The sequence below is a fragment of the Ammospiza caudacuta genome, chromosome 6 (genome assembly GCF_027887145.1).
Source record: "Ammospiza caudacuta isolate bAmmCau1 chromosome 6, bAmmCau1.pri, whole genome shotgun sequence".
In the NCBI taxonomy this organism is placed as follows: Eukaryota; Metazoa; Chordata; class Aves; order Passeriformes; family Passerellidae; genus Ammospiza; species Ammospiza caudacuta.
The window spans coordinates 31699217-31719754 of NC_080598.1; the positions used below are offsets into that span (position 1 = coordinate 31699217).

A 20538-nucleotide genomic window follows, 5' to 3' on the forward strand; every position below is an offset into this window, starting at 1 on the left:
ATGAAACCACAGCAGTGCAGGGCTGTGACCTCCTTTCTGGCTGTGTGGCCTGAGGATAACAGCACTTTGTAGCTACACAGAGTAATTGTGGGGCCGACATTTCTACATGTTCGTTCCCTTTCTTTTAACTGCATTAGCAAAGCAATCATCATCATCTCGCTATATTTCTTGTTAGAATTGCTTTCCTAACACCCACTACAGATGTCTCTGGCTGCAATTTAAATGAGTGCACAAAACAGCCAAAAAGAAGGATGTCTTGGTTTGAGAGACAGGTGTCTGCCAAGGAAGGCAGGAACCTCCCTTGGAATGAAAAAAATATGACCTCCTTCCCTCCAAATTATTAAAACTTTGCAATTACGGGGCTTTTAGGCAACAACAGGAGAAAAGGAATAACAGTTCTTTATTAGTATGTATGGCAAGGCAAACAAAACCACAAACAGACCCAGACCCCCAAGCTCAGCCGTCTGCGCTGCAGTTCCGGTCACGGCCGGCAGGGGCGCTGCTGGCTCCGGGCAGGGCAGCGCGGGGACGCTGATTCACCCGCGCCTGCAGGGAGGCGCTGTGGCGCGAGCCCAGCCGCGTCTCCCTCACGCCGTAATGGCCGGCGGGCTGGGTGGTGGAGCGGGCTGTAGGAGGAACCTGGGAGCAGCGGCTGGAACGGCAGGACCAACAGACCCCGGTGTAGCAAGAGAAATGTATCAGAAACCCCACAGCTGTGGCAGGAGCTGTCGGGTGTCCTGGCAGGCAGGGGGTGCAGAGTTCCAGTGTAGCGAAAAAAGCCGGAGCAGTGGCAGAGAAAGGTCAGGGCCGGGCGGTGGCAGCCGAAAGCAGCTGAGATGGCTCCTGAAAGCAGCCAGGAGAGGCTCCTTCAGAAAGGTTTTCCCCTGAGGCACCCGAGCAGATGGTGAAGGTCCTTTCCAGTGAGGTAGGGTGCTAATAAGGTCCCAGTTCAATGGCTGCTCCTACAAGCAAAGGCACAGTGAGGAAGAAGCAGTACCGGGCTGGGCTCCGGCGGTGGCAGTGAAATCTCCCCACCGTAAGCAACAGCTCGGCCGTTCTCTAATGCCGACACTGAGAGAGCGGGCCCCGCACTGCCCGGCCAAAATCTCATGGTATCTCTGCCCTTCCAAAGAGAAAACTGCCCAGGTAAGAGAGTGGCCAGCTGCACCCTTCCCTCACCTTGGCCATTTCTTTTATCTCTTTAAGTATCGCTGTTATATAGTTATTGTCTCTTAGCAACAAATGGGAGAAAATTCACCCCCAACCCGCCCACCCCCCCCCCCCCCCAAAAAAAAAAAGGGGAGAAATCCTAACCCTCAACAGAGGAAAGACTTATAAGAAGGATGAGTTGAGGATGGAGAAGGGAAGAAGGAGATGGGTAAAATTGCCAATGTGCGTTTTAAAAGTGGTGTGATTAAGGGGCACAGGAAGTGTGGACCACCTTTTTTTGAGTGCGCTTAGTACCTTAAATCCAGGTCTTCATGGATCATTCAACAGTTTAGAAACTGAGGCAAAAGGAGGTTTGAAAAAATCTTTGCAGATAAGTAAGCTCTAAGCAGAACTGGAAGTAGATCCTAGGAGTCCTGCCTCTTAATTCCCTTCTCTGGCTGCAGCTCTCTTCTTCAGTTTTCTGCAAGTGTTTTTCACTGTAGGTGTACATTAGCTTGCTCTCTTGAAGAATTGCATTCAGCTCTTAGCAAGGATAATAATATTAATACAAAATGTCTGGATGTCTCTAGAGGTCTACAGGGAAGCACAAGATGCTCTAATAAGAGCAGCACTAACAGGAAAGAGATGAATGCAGCACAAGAATGAGCCTTTTAATAGCCCATTAAGAAGAAAAATTACATACAGAAGTTGAGGCTATTTTTTTGTTTTGATAATTGTTTCCTAAGAATATGTTGCATTCTATGCAGAGGATCAGTCACATGTTTTGTTGTGAGTTTTGCAGACTTTAGCTAGTAAAGGAAGGTTATTGGTGTGTGAATGTAGAATAATAAAACATTTCTCTTGGTCAAAACTTAAAACACACAGTGAGTGTCAGCATCCCTCAGCAGTGTTGTATGTCACACAAAGTGTAGCTCAGCAGCCGTGCTGGGCCCACACAGTCCAAGGGTCCCCTTATGCACACCACCAGAGATGATCCCTGAGCTGGGTTTGCTGTCTCCTGACCTGCTGGGGAGGGCAGGGGCTCCCAGCCCTTCAGGTGAATGCATTAGGCTTCCTGAGTGCCCCAGGTCCAGGGATGCAGGCAGGTGCTGACAGTCAGTGGCAGCCAGTGGTTATCTGCCACACAATCCAGCGGGCAGGACAAGCATCCTTAACACCAGTGGGTCCTGAGGGGAACCAAATTATTTGGGCATCAGAGTACATGGGGTCTTTGCTGCTTCTACTTTTCACTCTATGTGCTAATACTTTTCAATCCCTGTTCCCATTCTGGTCATATAAAACCAAATAAGTCTTAATGACAGTCTTCTTTCCTCCCATTTTGCCCCTTAATTTGCTCATATTTAGGGGGACGGTCCTGAGTTTACAGGAGATGCCTCTGCAGAAGTTAGTGTTGGTACCCCTGCATCAGTGGGTGTGGAGACAGTGAGACAGGTTGGGAGGTTGCCATAGGATGTATAGGGAGAGAATATAGAAACTCTAAAGCTTTGCTGGGGAAAAACTGTTATTTTCTTTTTTAGTGCTCTCCAGGAGGCCACCTATATGCCTCTCATCCTCTTCCTGCTGCAGGATAGCCTTTTGTTTGATGAGATCTTGATAAGCCTGGGCTCAAAGTGTCCTTTTCAGGGCAGGTAGAAGAAGTCCTTCAGTGTATGTTGCTGGGTACTTCTTACAGTAGTATGTTGTGCTGATATCCTGGGTCAGCACTCAGAACCTCTTCTGAATAAGCAATACTTTCAATAACTTAGGTAGAACTAATGAGATTGGACACTCTGGGAGGTAAGGAGCTATCTAGCTGGGCATCTCAAATGCCCATTGCAAATATTGGCTGGACACATATTTTAATTGAGAACATCTTCTTTCCTGAGGATTTCACGTGGTTGTGATCAGAGCTGCATAAAGGACTAAGTAGGAAACACCAGCCTTTGAGGGGAGGGGAAAAGTGTGCAGATGTAAAATCTCTAAGGTGCAGAAAAGGTGAGGAATCGATGACATGAGGTTTGGTGAAACTAAGTGTGATTGAATGTTTTGACCCCATGCAATATTTGCCACTTGCAGTGCTTTGTCCCATATACAGGCCATGGAGTTATTCACTGGTATTTCAGAATACAGTTTCTATGAAAGATGCCTCCTAAATAAAGCTGTATTGATTCAAAGACAAGGAATAAACATTGCATTGCATGAAAAAGGGAAAGGAAATGCTGGTTGAGAATCAGGACCTCAGAAAAGGATTTGAGGCTGGAAATAGAGTTACCTGTCGATTAACATCAAATGCTAACATAAAAACAAACATGGCAAAATAACTTTTGGTGGAGAAAGGAACAGAACTTTCCTCATAACTAAAGGAAGAAAAGTCCTGGTGCTGTCTCTACCCCTTAGGACCCAGCATAGCAACTAAAGGATGTGAATGATACAGGAGACATGAAGTCCCAAGCTGTCATTGTGTGTTACTGTCCTCCACTGAGGGGAAAATGAGTGAGGGGACAGGAGCCCAGGGAACTAGAGGTGCTTTTGCCTTTGTGCATAGAATATCCTGGAACTGCCCTTACCCTGGGAGTTTGATGCTCTTCCACTCATTTCACTTTGTGAAGTACCAGGTGTTCCTGACAGCTACTTGGTGCTGATTTCTAAGTCTTAGTCCCATTTGATGACCCTCTGATTGGCATTGTGGACTGAATACATATTTCTCATACCCAGTCTTTGCTGTTCTAGCTCCAGTGGCAGACAAGGAAAGGAAAGTAATTTGTGATCTCCCCTAAGGTAGGTGTTACAGATTACATATTCTCCTGTACAGGTAAGAAGAAACAAGTCAAGACCTTGACACAACTTTAAATTCCTTCTATTCTTATGCTCCTGCCCTTTCCTACCTATGTGTGCTGTACATGTGTGTACAAAGACAAATGATATTCTGGGCATCACTCCAATAAACAACCTCTTTGTACCAAAGAACAACAAAACCTATAAGCTTTCACATGCAAGTCATATTGCCTGGGGTAAGACTGAGAGCATGATGGGAATAGCTGAGCTGGTGAAGAATAGCCAAGGAAGGATGTGATTTTCTGAGCTGGCCAGCAGGTGCCATGTAAGACACCAGGGATCTCTTGGTGTCATGGGGTCACCTATGTCAAAACAAAACAAAAATTGATGAAGTTAATCTGCATGAGGGGAAGTCTGATGTAGAATTAAAATCTGTCTCAGTGAAGGAGAAAATAGCCAGGGAAAGGCTGGAATAGCTACACACTGAGCTTCAGAGGCTATTATTCAACAGTCTCCTTTGGCAAATGAGATATGGTTGAACAAAATATAAAATGCCCCTAAAGTATGTGCCAGTGCACTCATGTCCTTTCTCACACATGCACCCAAGTATGTGTGAGCGGGGGGAGGCACCCAAACCCAGCTCAGAAGAGGACATCCATTCTTTGTAGTTTCCAGGAGGGTGTTACAGCTGGCATTGCAGCAGCCACTGGGGTTCAATACAGAAAAACTGTGATGTGCTTCTCAGCATCATGAAATCAGGAATTTGAAACTAAAACATCTCCTCTCTCCTAATGATATTAGCACTCCTACTAGCATTTGATTGTTATTGAATATAGTTCTGAAAAAGGCATTTTACTTGTGCTGCTTAGAACTGCTGCTTTATCTGCAGTTCTAAGGAATATCTGGTTTTAGGCTGTAAGACTTGATTTAGATCAAACGTGATGACAAATGGAAAGATAGAAGGAAAGTATTTACTGCTGTCTGGATCATAACTGCAATGGATTGCTTTCATAAGATGGCAGGGTCCTCCTATAGCTGAAAAGGTGCAGAGAGGATATGATACAAGCTAAGACTAATTCACCACATCTGCCTTGCTCCTGCTAAGTCAGTAGGGTTCAGGCTGAGCATGAAATAAAAATTGCCATCTATTTTTGTGATCAACTGTGGATGTAATACAGAGCACGAAATCTGGGAAGGAGGTTACAAACCTGATAGAAAGCCCAAGGTACCCTTCACTGTAAGAAATACTCCAGCAGTGGAAGGAAAGCTTGAAGGCTTTTGCTTTAGGAAGGAAAGGGCTCTGGCATTGTAGGTAAAATGTGCAAGGGGCCCAAAACATTTCTCTATGAATGAGGGGTGCTCTGAGAGGAACATGTCAGGCTTTCTGCCCTAAAGGCTCTGGGCTGCAGCATTTCAGGAAGCACAACCAAACTATGGTCAAAGTACTCCTTTTATTGCAACAGATCACAAGATGGTTTTTCAGCAGACATTCAATTATTGCACAAAATAGATGCTTGAGCATAACGGGAAGGTTCTTTTTTTAGACAAAGCTACTCTTGCCTTGGAACTCCTGTAATCAGAGAATGTATTTGTAGCAGCTGGCTACTCCTGCCTCTGCAGGCTTTTTGAATCTACATCAGACTTTCAAAAGTACAGGTTTATTTAAGTGTCTCTGAGATACTGGACTCTAATGTCAGACTAAAGTATGTAAGGTATTGCAGCACAGGTAAATAATAAATAGACCTTTCCAATGCTGTCACCTTCTTAAGAGGAACACTAAAATAATGGCATTCCTTTCTTTCTAAATTTATTGTCCATCAGTGACTGCCAGGTGAAATCCATTGGCTATACAAGGAGTGACAATTTACACTCCCACTACCCCTTCCTCGTTGCCCTCTGCCTCTCCAGCTGCCAGTGCCAGCCCTGGGCTTTCTGTCCTGGGAGCAGCCACCATCCTGGGGACTTCTCTCCAGCGCTGGAGCTGCCATGGCAGAGCAGCACACCCTCTGTTGCTCTCGACACTTCTGCACAGTCTGTGTGCTTGTCAGTCACTTTCAGGCTTCTCTTAAAATTTGGCAGTGGCTCTTTTCCCATGCTGAAGCCTCTGATTCAGGGAGCCATGTCCCTGTGCTTTGAGGGTCATGCTGGGACTGCCTGCCTGTGCTGCTCCAAGGGGATGCCCTGCTCACTTGCTAACCCACCACTGCCCTGAAAGAAGAACCATGTTTTCTATGGTTAGAAAATGAAAGAATTAACCTTTTCTTGGTTGTTCAGTTTTGTGCACCTTCCTTTCTTCAAGTATGTAGTTGGGATGCAGGGCATGTCCAAAACCTTCGTGTCCCATAAAATAGTCTATTAACTTAACTACAAACCTGCCAGGGATATGGCAAATCCATGACTAAATGCAAGTGGGCATCAGGATGAATGAGTGCAATGACAGTGCTGAGCAAGGCAGATCAATGTTGATCCAAGAAAGCAAGCCACCTGCAAGGTTCCTGTGGTAAACAGTGAGGTGTTTTAAGTAAAAGTATCCAAAAAGAAGTACCTGAAAGAGAACTAATGCAAAATCTCTTCAGTGATGGAAAATACAGAGCCTCTTGAATTCGCTCTATTGTTTGTGGAATTCAGCAGTAGAAACTGGTGTAGAGTTTGCATGGAATTGAAATGAAAAGATGTTTAAAGTATCTCCTGTAAGCCAAATCAAACCAGATTATTCGTTATAGTTATCATGCAAGTATATGTGTGTGTGCCTATCTCAGAATGTACTGATTATGTCTGGTATGTTAACATGAAAAAATACCATTGCAAAAGAAATCTCACTGCAAAGTCAATGTTTGTGTTCAACCTGAAATATTTTGCTCTGCTGATAGACCCAACGTGGGCTGAGTAGGCAGTTCTACAGCTGCTACTCCATGTCTGCATAGCTTCAGTTGTGCCACAACATAGGTACAAAATGGGCTGTCTCATCTGCAGCCACCCTGGAAGATAGATTGGGAAGTTAACTTGGGTTCAAGTGTCAAGGAAATAAAACCATCACTGTTTTCTGAGGCAGGGGCATTGCAGGCAATGGTGTGATAAGATAATTTTCTGTTGTCTCAAAGGTGACTATAAAAATGCCATCGGAGAGTTTCTGGTTTACTCTTTCTACCTTTGTATCTCAGAAAGTGAAAACTTTTTCAATCTGTCTCTATCATCAACAGTACAATTTCTGCTGTCATTTCTTATGTGACCATTTAATGGAGCTAAATCAGGGTGTTGGAAATCTAAGAGTCAATTTGCTGTGTTGCTGAGTCTATTTCTGTTTATTGCTATTGTACTGATTCCTCCAGGCAGAATCTCGTTGGGTTGTTTGGATTCTTTCCTATTTAAACACATATAAAGGTAAGAGTAAATGGAATGGATTTGCATCCTGCTGAGTAAACCCATGCCTGCAGAAGGGCCTTTTCTTTCTCTGATATCTAATCCTTTCCTTTGGCAAAGTAAATAATGAGATACTTCTACAGATCTGATTAGGCCCTGAGACCCTTTTTAAATGACAGAAGATCAATACTATTACTAAATCCATTAAACAGTTCTTCACACTTCAGTTGTGCTCTCTCTAGGATATATGAGAAAGAACAGATGGATATTTTGGCTATTATATAGGAAATGCATGATAAAGCCTCTTCTTGTGTTACATTTTCTCTCCCTGGCTCCAAGCCATCCCTATTTCCAAGCTCCCCATCCCGTGAATGTGGCTCACATGTCAGAAATAGCCAGAGACCTGGGATACAGAAGGGATTTTGTCATTCAGTCTCCCAAGCCAGGTTTGAATCTATCAGTAGTACCTGGAAGTTCTGGTTGGTTGGTTATTTAATTCTGATGACAAATTGGCTGAAGTAGGTCTCAGTTTCTGGTTTAGTTTTTGATTTAGTGCCTGTTTTTTTGCTGATGCTCCAGCCTTTTGGTCATCTTCCTGGCCCTCCTCTGGACCTGCTCCAAGGCATGTGTGTCCTTCTTATACTGGGGACTCCACAGCTGGATGCAGTACTCCAGGTGGGGGGTAAAGAAAGCAGAGTAGAGAGGAATTCATTTTCTTCCCAAGCCTAGGCAGAGAAAGCTTTTCCTGTGTGATTTGATGAAAAACAGAGGCAGCTCTAAAGCTTACACACTGCAGGCTGGGCTCTGGGAATGCTGGTATCTTTTTGCAAGCAGCAATCTGAAGCACAGGATCTCCTTCCAATTTTTAAAATTTTCTGCAGAAAACTTTGGTGTCCACAACATCTGTGGGGAATTAGCAGCTCTGCCCATTCCTCCTGTCAGGAAAGCCAGTATTGATATGACAAGATAGTGCATCCCAGTCAGTAGTACTTACTACTTCTAGAGCCCTATCAGTAATGGTAAGTACTAAAAAACTGGGAATACTGAATCTTCTTTCTCCACCAGAAATGGTTCCTCCAAATGAGTCCTTGAGTTTCTCAAAAGTTAAAGGCAAAGTGAAACAATAATTCAGAAAAGGAAGTATGCAACCCAACACACATCTGTGCTTGTCCATGCTCTGATGTCACCAGCAACCAACCTGAGAGCCCCATCTGCATCCTGCTCTCCACAACCACTCTGTAATTATGTCTCATTGTACATAATTTTTGTTCAACAACTTGCTGGCTGTTTTTCACATCAAATGAATTATTCAGCAGCAGACTCTGCTCTTAATCCTAATCACAGTAGCAGTAATATTTCATGCTCATAGGATCCTTTCAAAAGTATGCTGGAAATGTTATTTGTTGAGTTCTTCCATACTCTGCAACAGAAAATGGGGCTTGTTCAGTGAAGTGAGAAGTGGGGCTCAGAACAGCTCTCTGACATGGGCTAAGTGAGAGTGCAGAACTAGGAGACAAGTCCAGCCTCTACTACCCTACACAACTTTTCTTCCCCTCCGATCCACTTTCAACACTGTACCCAATCTGTCAGATCCTCAGCTACTCTAATTAGCATTATTTCCTTCAATGCCTTGGGGAGATACTGATATTTGTTTCTTACATGTTTATTAAAGACAGAAGCACTGGTTTGTGTGCATTCCAACCCCTGACCTACCAAGCCAAGTCCTTGGCTGCATACCCTTTCTCTTGCTAGGAAAGTGCAAACAGCAAGTCAGACATTCAGAATGTCTTTCTGGATGTCACTGAGCTACTCACTACCTGTGAGGAAAGAATAAAATCTATGAAGAGAAGCCAAGCCAAAATCTTCACTGAAATCACTACAAACTTCAATTAAGATTTTCTTCCTTTTTTTTCTCTTTTTTTTTTTTTTTCTCCATCTTTCATCCTCAGTTTTCATTTCTGTTGAGGATCACCTGGTTTTCTGTTCATGGTCAGGTGCATGAGCTGCTAAAAAACCAAGACATACAGGAGATTTGGTAATTCAGATCTATGGGCTGCACTGCCTGTGACCTTTGCTTAGAAGGTTTTGAAAGAAACACAAATCTTCTTCCTGACTGGGGATGCTGGGGAAAGGGCTTGCAAGGTGTGGTGAATAACACTTGATTTTTGTGCCATTGGTTCTTCAATGTTCCAATCTTGCTCAGGCATTATTAATCCTGCTTATTTTGGAAGATCTGAATGTGCCTGATTCTGCAACATAATTTAAAGGAGCAAGGAGTTGCTTTGCATGATGAAAGACACTGTTGAGTGATGATCCCAACAGCCTGTGACTCTCAGCTCTAAGTTGTTTTCGTAGCTGCTAAAAGCACTGCTGAGCTTGTGCAGTAGAACTTGTTAACAATGGCACAGAAGTGGAACAAGTATATTGATTTTTCCCCACCCAAAACCTCGTACTTTATACTGAATCTTACTTTTGCTTCTTCTTAAAATTTGACCACATGCATCCTTTAAAAAGCAGAGTTGCAGATCTGTTTTTTCAATGGAAAAGGAATTGTGATGTCTGATTTTGTGGAATCTGACTGTTTCTCAGCCACATGGCATGCAATTCACTAAGGAATGTTGGCTGCAGGAATACAAAAGAACATGACAACAACATAGAAGAAAAACTGGAGTGGGTCAAAGCAGTCTGGGGTGAGACTTGAATGTGAATCAATAATGTCTTGCTAGCCCAGCGAATATGTAATGCAGCCTATCATATATCAGAAATAATTATCTGAAATAATGCTTCTGCTCTGTGTTGTGCAGGAAGGCCATAGCTAGAGAACTGTCCTGCTTTCAGCACTGCACTCCAATAAACATGTAAACCACCTGGAAGAAATTCAGAGGAGAATGAGTAGAACAAGCAAGGAGCCAGAAAACTTGCTGAGTGTAAGAAATCTTGATGGAAGGTGAAAGATCAGTCCTAGAGAAGAGCCTTTCACAAACATAATGACTTACTGCAAAGACAGAGAATAACTTTTTGATAGTATCTGCTGTAGCTGAAACAAGAAGTAATTAGTTTAAATCACTGCAAAGGAGACAAAGCTGTAGTAAGAACTCTCTTTTCATCTATGAAGGCAGTGATATTCTGTCATAGGAGGCTTATGAGAACAGGTTAGATAAACTAAACTCAGGAGCAGTTTAATTTGAGATGACCTAATTGCCTTAAGGTAATGGGGTGATGTACGTGCTCTCTTGAGGATCTTTTCAAGTCCTATTTTCAGAGCTGGTACTTCCTCAGATTTATGGTATGAGATGACATGGCTTGGTTTGGCTTGCTCATCATGAACAGAGCTGTGAAGTCCCTACAAGGCCTTTGTGTTTATACTGCTGATGAGTGAAAAGGAGAGATCTTATCTTTTATTAGACAGCCATCTTTCATTAGTGAAGTGAGTCCATCTGACATCACAAAGATGTAAACATTTGAGATCCCTAGAGTTCCACATCAGTCTGTAGACTAATAACAGGTGAAGTGGGACATGGCTGTCCCAGAACACAGAAAATAAGAAGGATGTCTCTCAACAACAGCATACGTCTTAGAAGGAGATTCATTGCTTGAGAAGAAAAATGGAGCTTATTTTATAATCAGAACCAGTACTGATGCTACTGTGGGGTTCTTCATGTTTCTGTTGATTTGAATTTTGACTGTGTGTTGTGGTTTAACCCCAGCCAGCAGCCAAGCCCCATGCAGCCGCTTGCTCACTCCCTCACCAGTGGATCAGGGAGAGAATTGGAAGGGTAAAAGGTAGAAAACCTCTGGACTGAGATAAAGACAGTTTAATAGGGAAAGCAGAGGCTGTTCACATAAGCAGAGCATAACAGGGAATTAACTGAGTGCTTCCCTTGGGCAGGCAGGTGTTCAGCCATCTCCAGAAGGGATGGGGCCCCATCACATGCAGCAGTGACTTGGGAAGACAAACACCATCACTCCAAATGCACCCCCGCTTCCTCTTTCTTCTCCCAACTTTATATACTGAGCATGATGTCACATGGTTTGGAATGTCCCTTTGGTCAGCTGGGGTCACCTGCCCTTGGCTGTGTCCCCTTCCAACCTCCCATGCACCCCCAGCTTCCTCACCAGTATGGCTGTACAAAAAGCAGAAAAGGTCCTGGCTCTGTGTAAGTCCTGCTCAGCAATAACAAAAATATCTCTACATCATCAACCCTGTGTTCAGCACAAATCCAAAACACATCCCCATACCAGCCACTATGAAAAAAATTAACTTGACCCCAGCTAAAACCAACACATTGTGTATGTGGTAAGTTTCAGGATTTTCCAAACTGAGAGTGTTGTATTCCCAACCCCTCATTTCTGAGAGTCAAGGCTGTGCAGTTACCTGTAAACTGCAGATTCAGACTCTATTCCTCTGTACAGCTTTTGGTCTTCTGTCATATGGAAATAATTTTCCACACATCAGTCAAATCTCCCAGACTGACAGCCTGTTGAACAGCAACTTGAGCTTGCCAGGCTGAGTTGATAACTTGAGTTTGGGTTGCTGTGGCATGCTGGTTTGGTGATGCTCAAGGCAAGGTTTTCTCTTGCTCAGCTCTTCCATTTTGCTGGGCCACTGACAAAGTAACTATTTTTCTATGTTTATATGGAGGCCCTGTGTGACACAACAGCAGGCAGGATTGCCTGCCACAAACATTAAGAAATGAAAACCTGAGCCGTTCTGAGCTCCAAAAGAACCTTATGGGCTTTTACAGTTTATTTGCTGATGTTCAGAGTCCTTAATACTGAGGTTTTAAAGGGCATTTAGAAAGAGAGACAGTGTAGACCAAGCACCAAAGAGTGGGATAGTCAAAGCCCATGAGGTTGTTAGCAGTGGGGGTGTGTCAGTCAGCTGTCAGCCCTCGCTTTGTGACACCGCCCTGCAGCTTGGGGAGCTGATGTGAGGGCCCGGCCTCTGGACCATGAAAGGGTCACACATCTGTTCTGCTCAGCTGAGGCCAAGCACATTGTTTTTGTGAGCACCCGGGCTCATCCCCCGTATCTTGCTCAGGTAGAGGCCATCCAAAGGACCCCATGAAAGAGCTGGCATCTTGGCTTGTGTCCTTGGGCTCATATGCTCTCCCTGAGTTAATGCTCAGAGCCTGCCAAGAGGCAGCTGAGCCTCAAAGACAACCTACTGAATTTTCAGCAACTGTTAGTTTGGATCTAATTCAGCCCCAACAAAATGCAGGAGACCACCTCTGAGTGAGGAATATGCCATTTGTATGTGGCCATTTCTCTAACCAGAAGTTTGTAGGAGGTAATACGAGACAGCCTGGGGTTTATCTGCTGCCAAAAGTTTTGCTGCAATCCTGTACTGCTGCTGTGTGAAGTGGAGGAAGCCTGCAGAGGCTGTAGCTCTATCACCTGCTCTTTTCAGGGAGCCAAAAAACATGGTCCATCCTGCACATGGCTTTCCCCTGAGGCTGTTACAGGCCATGCTAAGCTGCTTTCTTTGGGCTGCCATCACGAAATAACACTGACAGCTAGACTGGCTGGCAACCATCCATTGTTGGTTAAATGAAAATCCTTTGTTCCCAACTGTAAATTCCCCACCTGTCTTTGCTAAGCAAAGTCAGAGAAACGGTCCATCTGTTTCATCCTGGATTATCTGAATATGTACTTTTCTCTTGTGGCCATTAAAGCACATTTGAAATTTAGTATCACATGCTAAGCAACATTTAGAACATGAGTCAAAGATGCTGGGGCAGGAAGAACCATGTGCAACTACATCTGAGTTTGGGCCACTGCTGAAGCAGAAGCATTGACAGCAATAGCTCCCCCTACCAAACTGGAACAGCAGCCTGCTTTTATGGACAACTGATATAAGGGCTGGAAATCGAAGTTATCAGGAAAATATCAGCCTTGGAAAAAAAGCTGTCATTTGCTTTGTTTCAGGGCTCAGAATAACTCTGTCCCCAAAACCATAATGAACATGGCTTACTATTTCCAGCTAATATAGCTCTTAAAATGATGGCCCTGTTATCCCTGTTCCCCCAGCCCTGATGGTGCTGTCATGTGCTAAGAAATACATCAGAATAAGGCATTTGGGCTGTCTCTTGGTTCACAATATTGAAAGCAGCACAAAGGCAAAAGAAAGGGATCAGGATTTAAAGGTCCAGCAGACAGCCACTCCCAAGGTCTCCTCCTTTTGTCCTCAGGGTGATACTGTCCTCAGTCTTCCTTCTTCTGTCTCCAGAGCCAGAGCTATGGTAGGGTCTCGTTACTCAGATGCCCAAATCCTACTGGGGTCAACTCTATCTTTTAATTTTTCTGCCACATTCTGTTTCTCTATTTCCTCTTCCATTTCACTCCTTGTGTCTCCCGTTCTAAAAACCCCTCTTCTGCCCTGGAGTCAGAGCTTCTGCCAGGTCCTTCAGACTTTCAGGTATGGGTATGTATCTATGTCTCTTTCTCCTCTGTTCCTTCTTCCATCTAAACTGTCCTTTGAGATACTCTCATTCTGCTTTCTTGCTCAAACAGGTTCCCAGACTCCAAACTGCATGTGCTTTTATTGATTTGTCAGGAGAGTTTTCACTCAGGCTGGCTTTCACATTCCATGAAGCTCTTGCTTCCCTTGGAATACCTTCTCCTTCCTCTCTCTCCATGGGGAGCATGTGTAAGCCACTATGTTCACAGCAGATTCATGGCCAGAGAAAAGCCTGCAGAACTGGTAACTGGTAACAGCAATAATTGGTAACCAAGCATTTGCCCTGCTCTCATTTCAAGAGTCAAGTAGTTGGGAAGAACATGTCAGAATTGGTTGAAGTAGAGCAGGTCCCGCTGTGAGATGGACTGGGCAGCAGGATGTGGTCAGGTTCAGCTTTGCCTGGTACATTTCTCCCCCTAGGGTTGCACCCCACGATACCTTTGTGCACCCACCCACATGCACGTTCACATATGCAGAGACTGAGGAGTGCCTCCATAAATGTTGGAAAAAAATCAGTGGTTGAGATGATCTAGTATTAAATATCACTTCTGTTATTAGTAACCAGGTTTTTTTTTGTTTTGTTTTGAAATTATTTTTTTCTTGGCAGAATTCTTTATAGAAAGCTGTTCTGTCATCTTCAGTGTTCATATTTTGCATTTTAGATGTCAATACTACATGAAGTTAACACCAAATCTTTGCAGTAGTGAGGTAAACTGGGTCTAATACCAAAAATGTACAGTTTCAGATTAATCACAGTTTTGATTTGAAGCTCTGACAATAGACAAGAGAATATATGCTCATATGCTTCTGTTAGCTCTGAGGAGAAAATAGTACAATGCAGAGAGTACATGGGTGATTCACCCTCCCTCTGAGCTCATCTGCCATCTCCTCTGTAGGCTCTGGAGCACAACAGGGAGCTCTCTGAGTGCCTTGTGGATGGATTTACTGTGATCCCGGGCATTCTGCACCTGGGCACATGGAATCACTGAAGATCTGGTGGCAGTGCTTGTGTGAGAATTTGTGTTGGCCCCAAAGCCCCAGCCAAATTCCTCTTATTTCCTGATGCCCTTGCCAGTTCCACCTGGCTGCATTACAAATTATTTCCTAACCAGTGATGGGGAGCTGCCAGAGGTAGCTACCAGCTGGCACAGGCTCATGTTCCCTCCAGGCAAAATGTGGTGAAGGGGAGCCCTGTGGAAGGAAAAGCTGTGGAAGTAGGTTTTGCAGAGCTGCTGCTGTGTATAAGACTTGGCTAGCAGTAAAGGAAAAAAGGAGGCTGTGGTAGGGCCTGTGAAGCCTCTCTTGGAGAACAGCCATGGCTGAATATTGTCAAATATGTCCCCTTGTCTGTCATGTCACAACAGGTGCTTTCCAAAGGACAAGGAGTGAGCATGAAGGTAGAGTAAGACGGTAATTTCCTGGGCACTACACAGTCCGTTTATTTCCTGATTTCAACCACAACTGCCACTGGAAAGAGTTTCTGTAGGCACAGTTCTCTGGGCTGAACAGTTTGAGGCAGCCTGTGCTGTGACAGGGGGAGCACCTATCTCTGGGAAGCAAAGGAGAGGGAAGGTTTTCCCTTCCCTACATCTGTGGGACCACTTATATGCCCTTCCATCTCACAAGCTGCTAGCTGCCTCAAAGTTACATACTGCCACAGGTTTCTTCTTATGTTCTTATCATAAATGCATTAATTTACCTTCCTTGAGTTGCAGCTGTGGGAGGAGCCAGGACAGTGCCTTGTCTTTTCATCACTTTCACTGAGGCAGCATGAAGCTGTTGTTGTCAGGGGGAGGGTGGTAGAGCCTGCAGCACCTTAGTAACCTAGGAACTCCTCAAGAACAATCTCTGGAATCCACTTCTTACCAGCTGCAGTGATCTTAGTAATGGCTATGAAAATATGTGGACAGTATTAAGAAATGTGATCATTTACTGCACCTTCCCAAGCATCCCACATGGGGGGCATGTTAGCTCACCCCTCTTCCTCCTTATTTAAGTAACTCCTGCCCAAGCCTTTAAAATACTGTGCAGATCAAGAAATTTCACCATAGAAACTTGGGAAGAGCATCACTGTCATTCAGGGTGCAGGAGGAAAGGTGAATAAACAACCATAGAAGATAGATAGCCAGCAGGACCTGTGTGAATTTAGTTTGATTTCGCCTTCACCCAGTGTATACCCTCCCCTTTCCCTCCTCCTGGTCCTAGGAAAAAAGCAGATCAAAAGGGTGTCATCACGGGACTGAGCATAAAGAAAACAGATAAACCCTCTGGAGATGTGATGTGAGGCATGAGAACACAGCCACTCCTGGGCCTACTCAGTGTATTTTGGGGAAAGCATTTATGCAGATGAGGCTTGCAGAGGAATTCTGGGGAAGCTATGGAGATGCACAGCTAAAGGGGTTGCTCTGCACTCAAGACTCTCCTTTTCATCTTAGAGGCCCCTGGATTTCACTAGTAAGCAAGAATATCCAGACCTTTGTTTCCCATCCATTCCAGAAACTAGTCATATCCTCTCCCTAGTTTAAACAAAGACTTCTCCACCCCGTTCCAGCCACCTTTACCAACAGCAATTGCTAGCACATATTTGGAAAACTTCCACAGCCAGCATCTGTTTGTCCTCTCCTTGCACTTTCAAAAATGATTGTGCAGCAGGAAGGAAGCCTCCCCCTCTTTTGCCCCCTCCACGTGGAAAAATCACATCTAATCTTGCTGCCTTTTTTCCCTGCTGTGCATCCTGCCAAAACTGGGTGCTGTTATGAACTGCAAATAGTGTGTCTAAGCCTTTGGTCAGTTTTTTCTAGTTCAATTATCATTCTGCCCACGAACCTGGGTTTGGCTCATATTTTGCATCCCATGATCATCTCATCCCTGTCCTTTCACCCTCAGTTCCTGCTTGCTTTCCTACTGCTCTGCCTGGCACCTGCCATTTTGTTCCTGCTGTTTTACCATGAGATGGATGAATGGGCTCACTTCTCATTGCACTGAGGACATTTTGGCCCTGCTAGGTATAGGTAGGGGTGTGTGTTCATTCCCCTGTGTACTGCATGTTGACATACAGATTCGCCACCTGCCTGAGCTAAAGCTTTATTTACTTTTTTGGGGTTCCAGGATGTGTATCTTCCCATTGCTACTCGACTGCTCTGGAGAAACATACCATCAACTTGTAGTGGACACGGCTACCTCCAACAGTGTGTCTCCAACTCCCTACAACAAGGTCTGTGTAACTTGGGTAGAATTGGGTGGCCTCTGCCCACACCTCCACATCTGGCTGCTAAGGACCACTCACTGGAAAAGGTGTGTCCATAATTCTCTCAAACTCAGTGTCACTGCATGAAACAGTCCCAGACTCTGTTCCCTCTTTGGTGACTTAGTTCTTCCAGCCTCTGGTGTGAGTGTCACTGTTAACAGGTGTATGTAAGGACAACAGTCTTCTGAAAGAAAATAGGGTTTTGTATAGCACCTGAAGGGTCTCTGAAATATTTTTCTTATGCACATTCAAAAAATTCCCTCTTTTCTCTACCCTTTGCAGTGCTCTTGGAGGTAAAGATGCTTAAAACTGGGGAGACTGGAGCCTGCTGTGCCCTTTTTATATTACTATATACATGGCACTGATGCAGTGACAGTACGTCAGTGAAGCCATTGTGAGGGCTAAAATTGTTCCCAGACAAAATGACAGTCATGGGCGTACATCTCCAGTGGCTGGAGAATGCCCTTGCTCTTACATTAAGGTCATGAGTAACAAGCCTGTCTCTGCTTGCATGAGCTTTCCTGGGGCAGAGACTGTTTGCGTAGGTGGTGTCCTCTTCTGCATTGCCTGCAGGATGAATCCTCATTTCACTCCTAGTGAAGAGACACATGCAGCTGCAGGATGAACTGTCATCAGCAATATGAAGTAGGGGAGAGTGACCTCTATTTGAATATTTTGTGTGCTGTGATATATTTAGGAGATAGAAGACTGCATGTGCCTGAGAACCAGAATCTTACTAACGCAGTACTGGGTACATCTTACAGGCACCCAAGCACAGTTGGCTGTCCTGGCTGCTAGGGCACACCGTTGACTTATATTCAATTTGCCTTTTCTCTTGATGTTTCTCTAACAACTCTCTTGAATTTTGGCTGGAGAAAAATGTGGCCAGATACCACAGCTGGAATGTGAGATGCCATAGCCAACTGTCTGCAGATACCAGGTCTGCTGGAGCCAAAGCACATGGCACTTGGCCAAACTTTGCCTAGCTCTGTTTCAGTTTCTGTGTTTCAGCTGAGGGCCAAGTGAAATAATTCTGGCTACACTCACTTGACACTGACCACCATGGGATGAAACCACTCATGTCTATCCTGCAACTGGGAACATGTCCCTATGGGCCACTGCTGGGGCAAGTCATGCTGAGAATGTTTGTGGCACTTACTGATCCCATTATTGGCAGTTTCAGAAAATGGCCTTTGAGCAAAGGAGAAAGAGCTCTCAGAGAAGATCAAACTGCTGGAGGAGGTCTAAACAGGCCCTCTGGACTGCCAAATAGGCTCCAAAGCTGTTGGTCCTGCCCTGTTGTCAGCACCACATTCTCCTACAAAAGAAAAAAACAGGACACAGGAACAACCAACACAAGGTGGGAGAATCAAGACCTCAATCCAATGTACTAATAATACTTTGCACTGTACATCACTGTACTGTTACTTACAAACATTAACTGATACATCCTCACAACACCCCTGCGAGGTAGGGAAGTATTATTATCCCTAGTGTACAGATAGGGAAACCGAGGCACCAAGAGGCTAAAAGTGACTTGCCCAAGATCACATGGCAAGGCATTGGTAGAGCCAAGGTAAGAATGGAGACATCCCTTGTTCCCCACCCATGCTGACCCCTCCCTAGATAATGTTGCCTGTCTGGACATGGGGAACCGAAGAGGTTCCTTTGAAAAGCAATGCCCAGACTTGTTGCCTATGAATAATTTTTATTTGCCTTTAATGAATTATTTCACAGTTTTTCCCTTACACTGTACACCATGCTTTCACAGTCCATTCAGCGCTCTGTGGTGGCCCACAGCCTTCTCCTCTGGCACTGGGACAGCTCTGCAGGGGGTTCATAGGGTGCTCTGTGCTTTCATAAAGAGGATGTTTAGAAACAGTTTTCACTGACATTAGACTGGGAGCATGTGAGCTCTCACTGGAGGACCAGTAACACACACCGGAGAAGCAGGCAGAGGGAACTGATGGTAAAAAGGCATTTGCTGTTCCCTGTGGAATGACCAGCGGCTCTCTTGGTTTCTTAGCTCTTCCAAGCTCCAGTGATCACTCAGAGCAGAAACCCTCTGTCTCCAACTTGCCTGGTCAGGAAGTTGTTGTTCTGGGGGTTGCTTCCCTAATAGGTAATAGGCAGTCAGTTCAGGACCAGGCAGGTCCCCCAGCATTGCCTACTCCAAGTGTGTGACACTGTCTGGGAACAAGGCTGGCTGTAGTTGTTGTGCTCTTTTGCCACGGGGAAGGGGTATTACCATGGTTGGCAAGCAGCCGTATCCAGCGTCCAAGTCTCTTTCATTTCAAAACTGGTATTCAATGAAGAGCAAGGGAGAGTGGATGGATAAGGAGATGAGGATGAGGCAGAGCAAATGGGAAAATCCACCAAATGAGCTTCTAGGAAGGAAATGTTCCCCCTTGGGCACTTCAGCTGAAGTGGCTTCATTTTCACAAGGTTTCCTTCTCTCTCTGGGAACATCTGCTGAGCTTCATCTCTGTCAGCTGGATGTATCGTATGACATTGGTATCTGCAGGGAAAGAACACACAGAGGTATGGTGGTTACACAGTTCCCTGTGGCAGACAGACAGAATGCACCCTCATCCCTGGTACATCACAGGGGAGCAGCACAGCTCCAGCGCTGTGTGCTGGAACAGCACCAGTTGGAAGGGGCACTGAACCAAACCCAGAACCTTTGGTTTTGGAGAGCGTGGTCTGATTTTACTCACCATCCCTTCTGCTCACATTATTGCCTCAGCTAGTTTTTACTTTCTCTCTGATGTCAGCACAGTTGAACTCACACAGCTGAAACTATCCAGGTCATCCTTTCCTGTATTTGTGGAATGACACACCTCTATTGGCTTCTCTTCCTGCAGTACCTGCAGGAAATCCCCTAAAGGCATTTTGTGTACGGTTATGCTCTGCCTTTTCACTCTCCCACTCTGTTTACAGCCTATTCTACTCTTTTCACATTTTTCCATGTTGAATAGAATTGGGAAGAGCATCCTTCACATTGACTTGTACCCCTTCTTCCCTTAAATTTTCTGCTTGGATGTCCTTCCACCATGACACTCTTTCTGCAATTTTTTCATATGCTATATGCTGCATACTGCCTTGTCTATCTTGTCTTATGAAGTTCCTAGAGGTACAGAACAACTGATCCATCCTAGTAGAAAGCTATGATATCTCAGCAGTGTGAAGGTGATAAGCTGAGCCTTGTTGTTCCTTCCAGAATTTCAGAGCATCAACACACCACACAGACTATGTGAGTTTGGCTTTATCTCCTGGCCTGAGCCCTAGGGGAACCTGATTCACCCTGAATCACAGGTTGATCTAAATGAGTACATGTCTCCAGACAGAGCTAATGATTCTGCAGTCATGGTCAGTTCTCTCTTTAACTCTTTAAGCTCTTTACACTGATTTCTATCATGAGGAAAACTTCACACACTCATGGCACCCACAAAATGGCAAAAGCCATGCAGTATACCAGAAGCAAGCAAGTAAAACCACAGCCACTTTCACTTCTGTATTAAAAAATGGTTCTTTGCTCAGAGCCTTG

General features: G+C 44.7%; 1 protein-coding gene across 2 annotated transcripts in view; it reads right to left on the reverse strand.

Moving 5' to 3' along the window:
* Window positions 1-800: 800 nt before the first annotated feature.
* The window catches only part of TTC9 (tetratricopeptide repeat domain 9), a 45744-nt gene continuing 26006 nt past the window's right edge, over window positions 801-20538 (reverse strand). Inside the window, exons 3-5 of one of the 2 annotated variants that reach the window (XR_009274844.1) lie at window positions 18741-19509; window positions 18151-18309; window positions 801-962 (exon numbers count right to left, since the gene is read on the reverse strand). Coding sequence is in view for 1 of the 2 variants with exons in the window: in XM_058807383.1 (XP_058663366.1) it covers window positions 19430-19509 (80 nt within the window). In the remaining variant the exon portion in view is untranslated. Of the gene's footprint in view, window positions 963-18150; window positions 18310-18376; window positions 19510-20538 lie in introns of those variants that run through there. The other variant, XM_058807383.1, reaches the window with a different exon arrangement.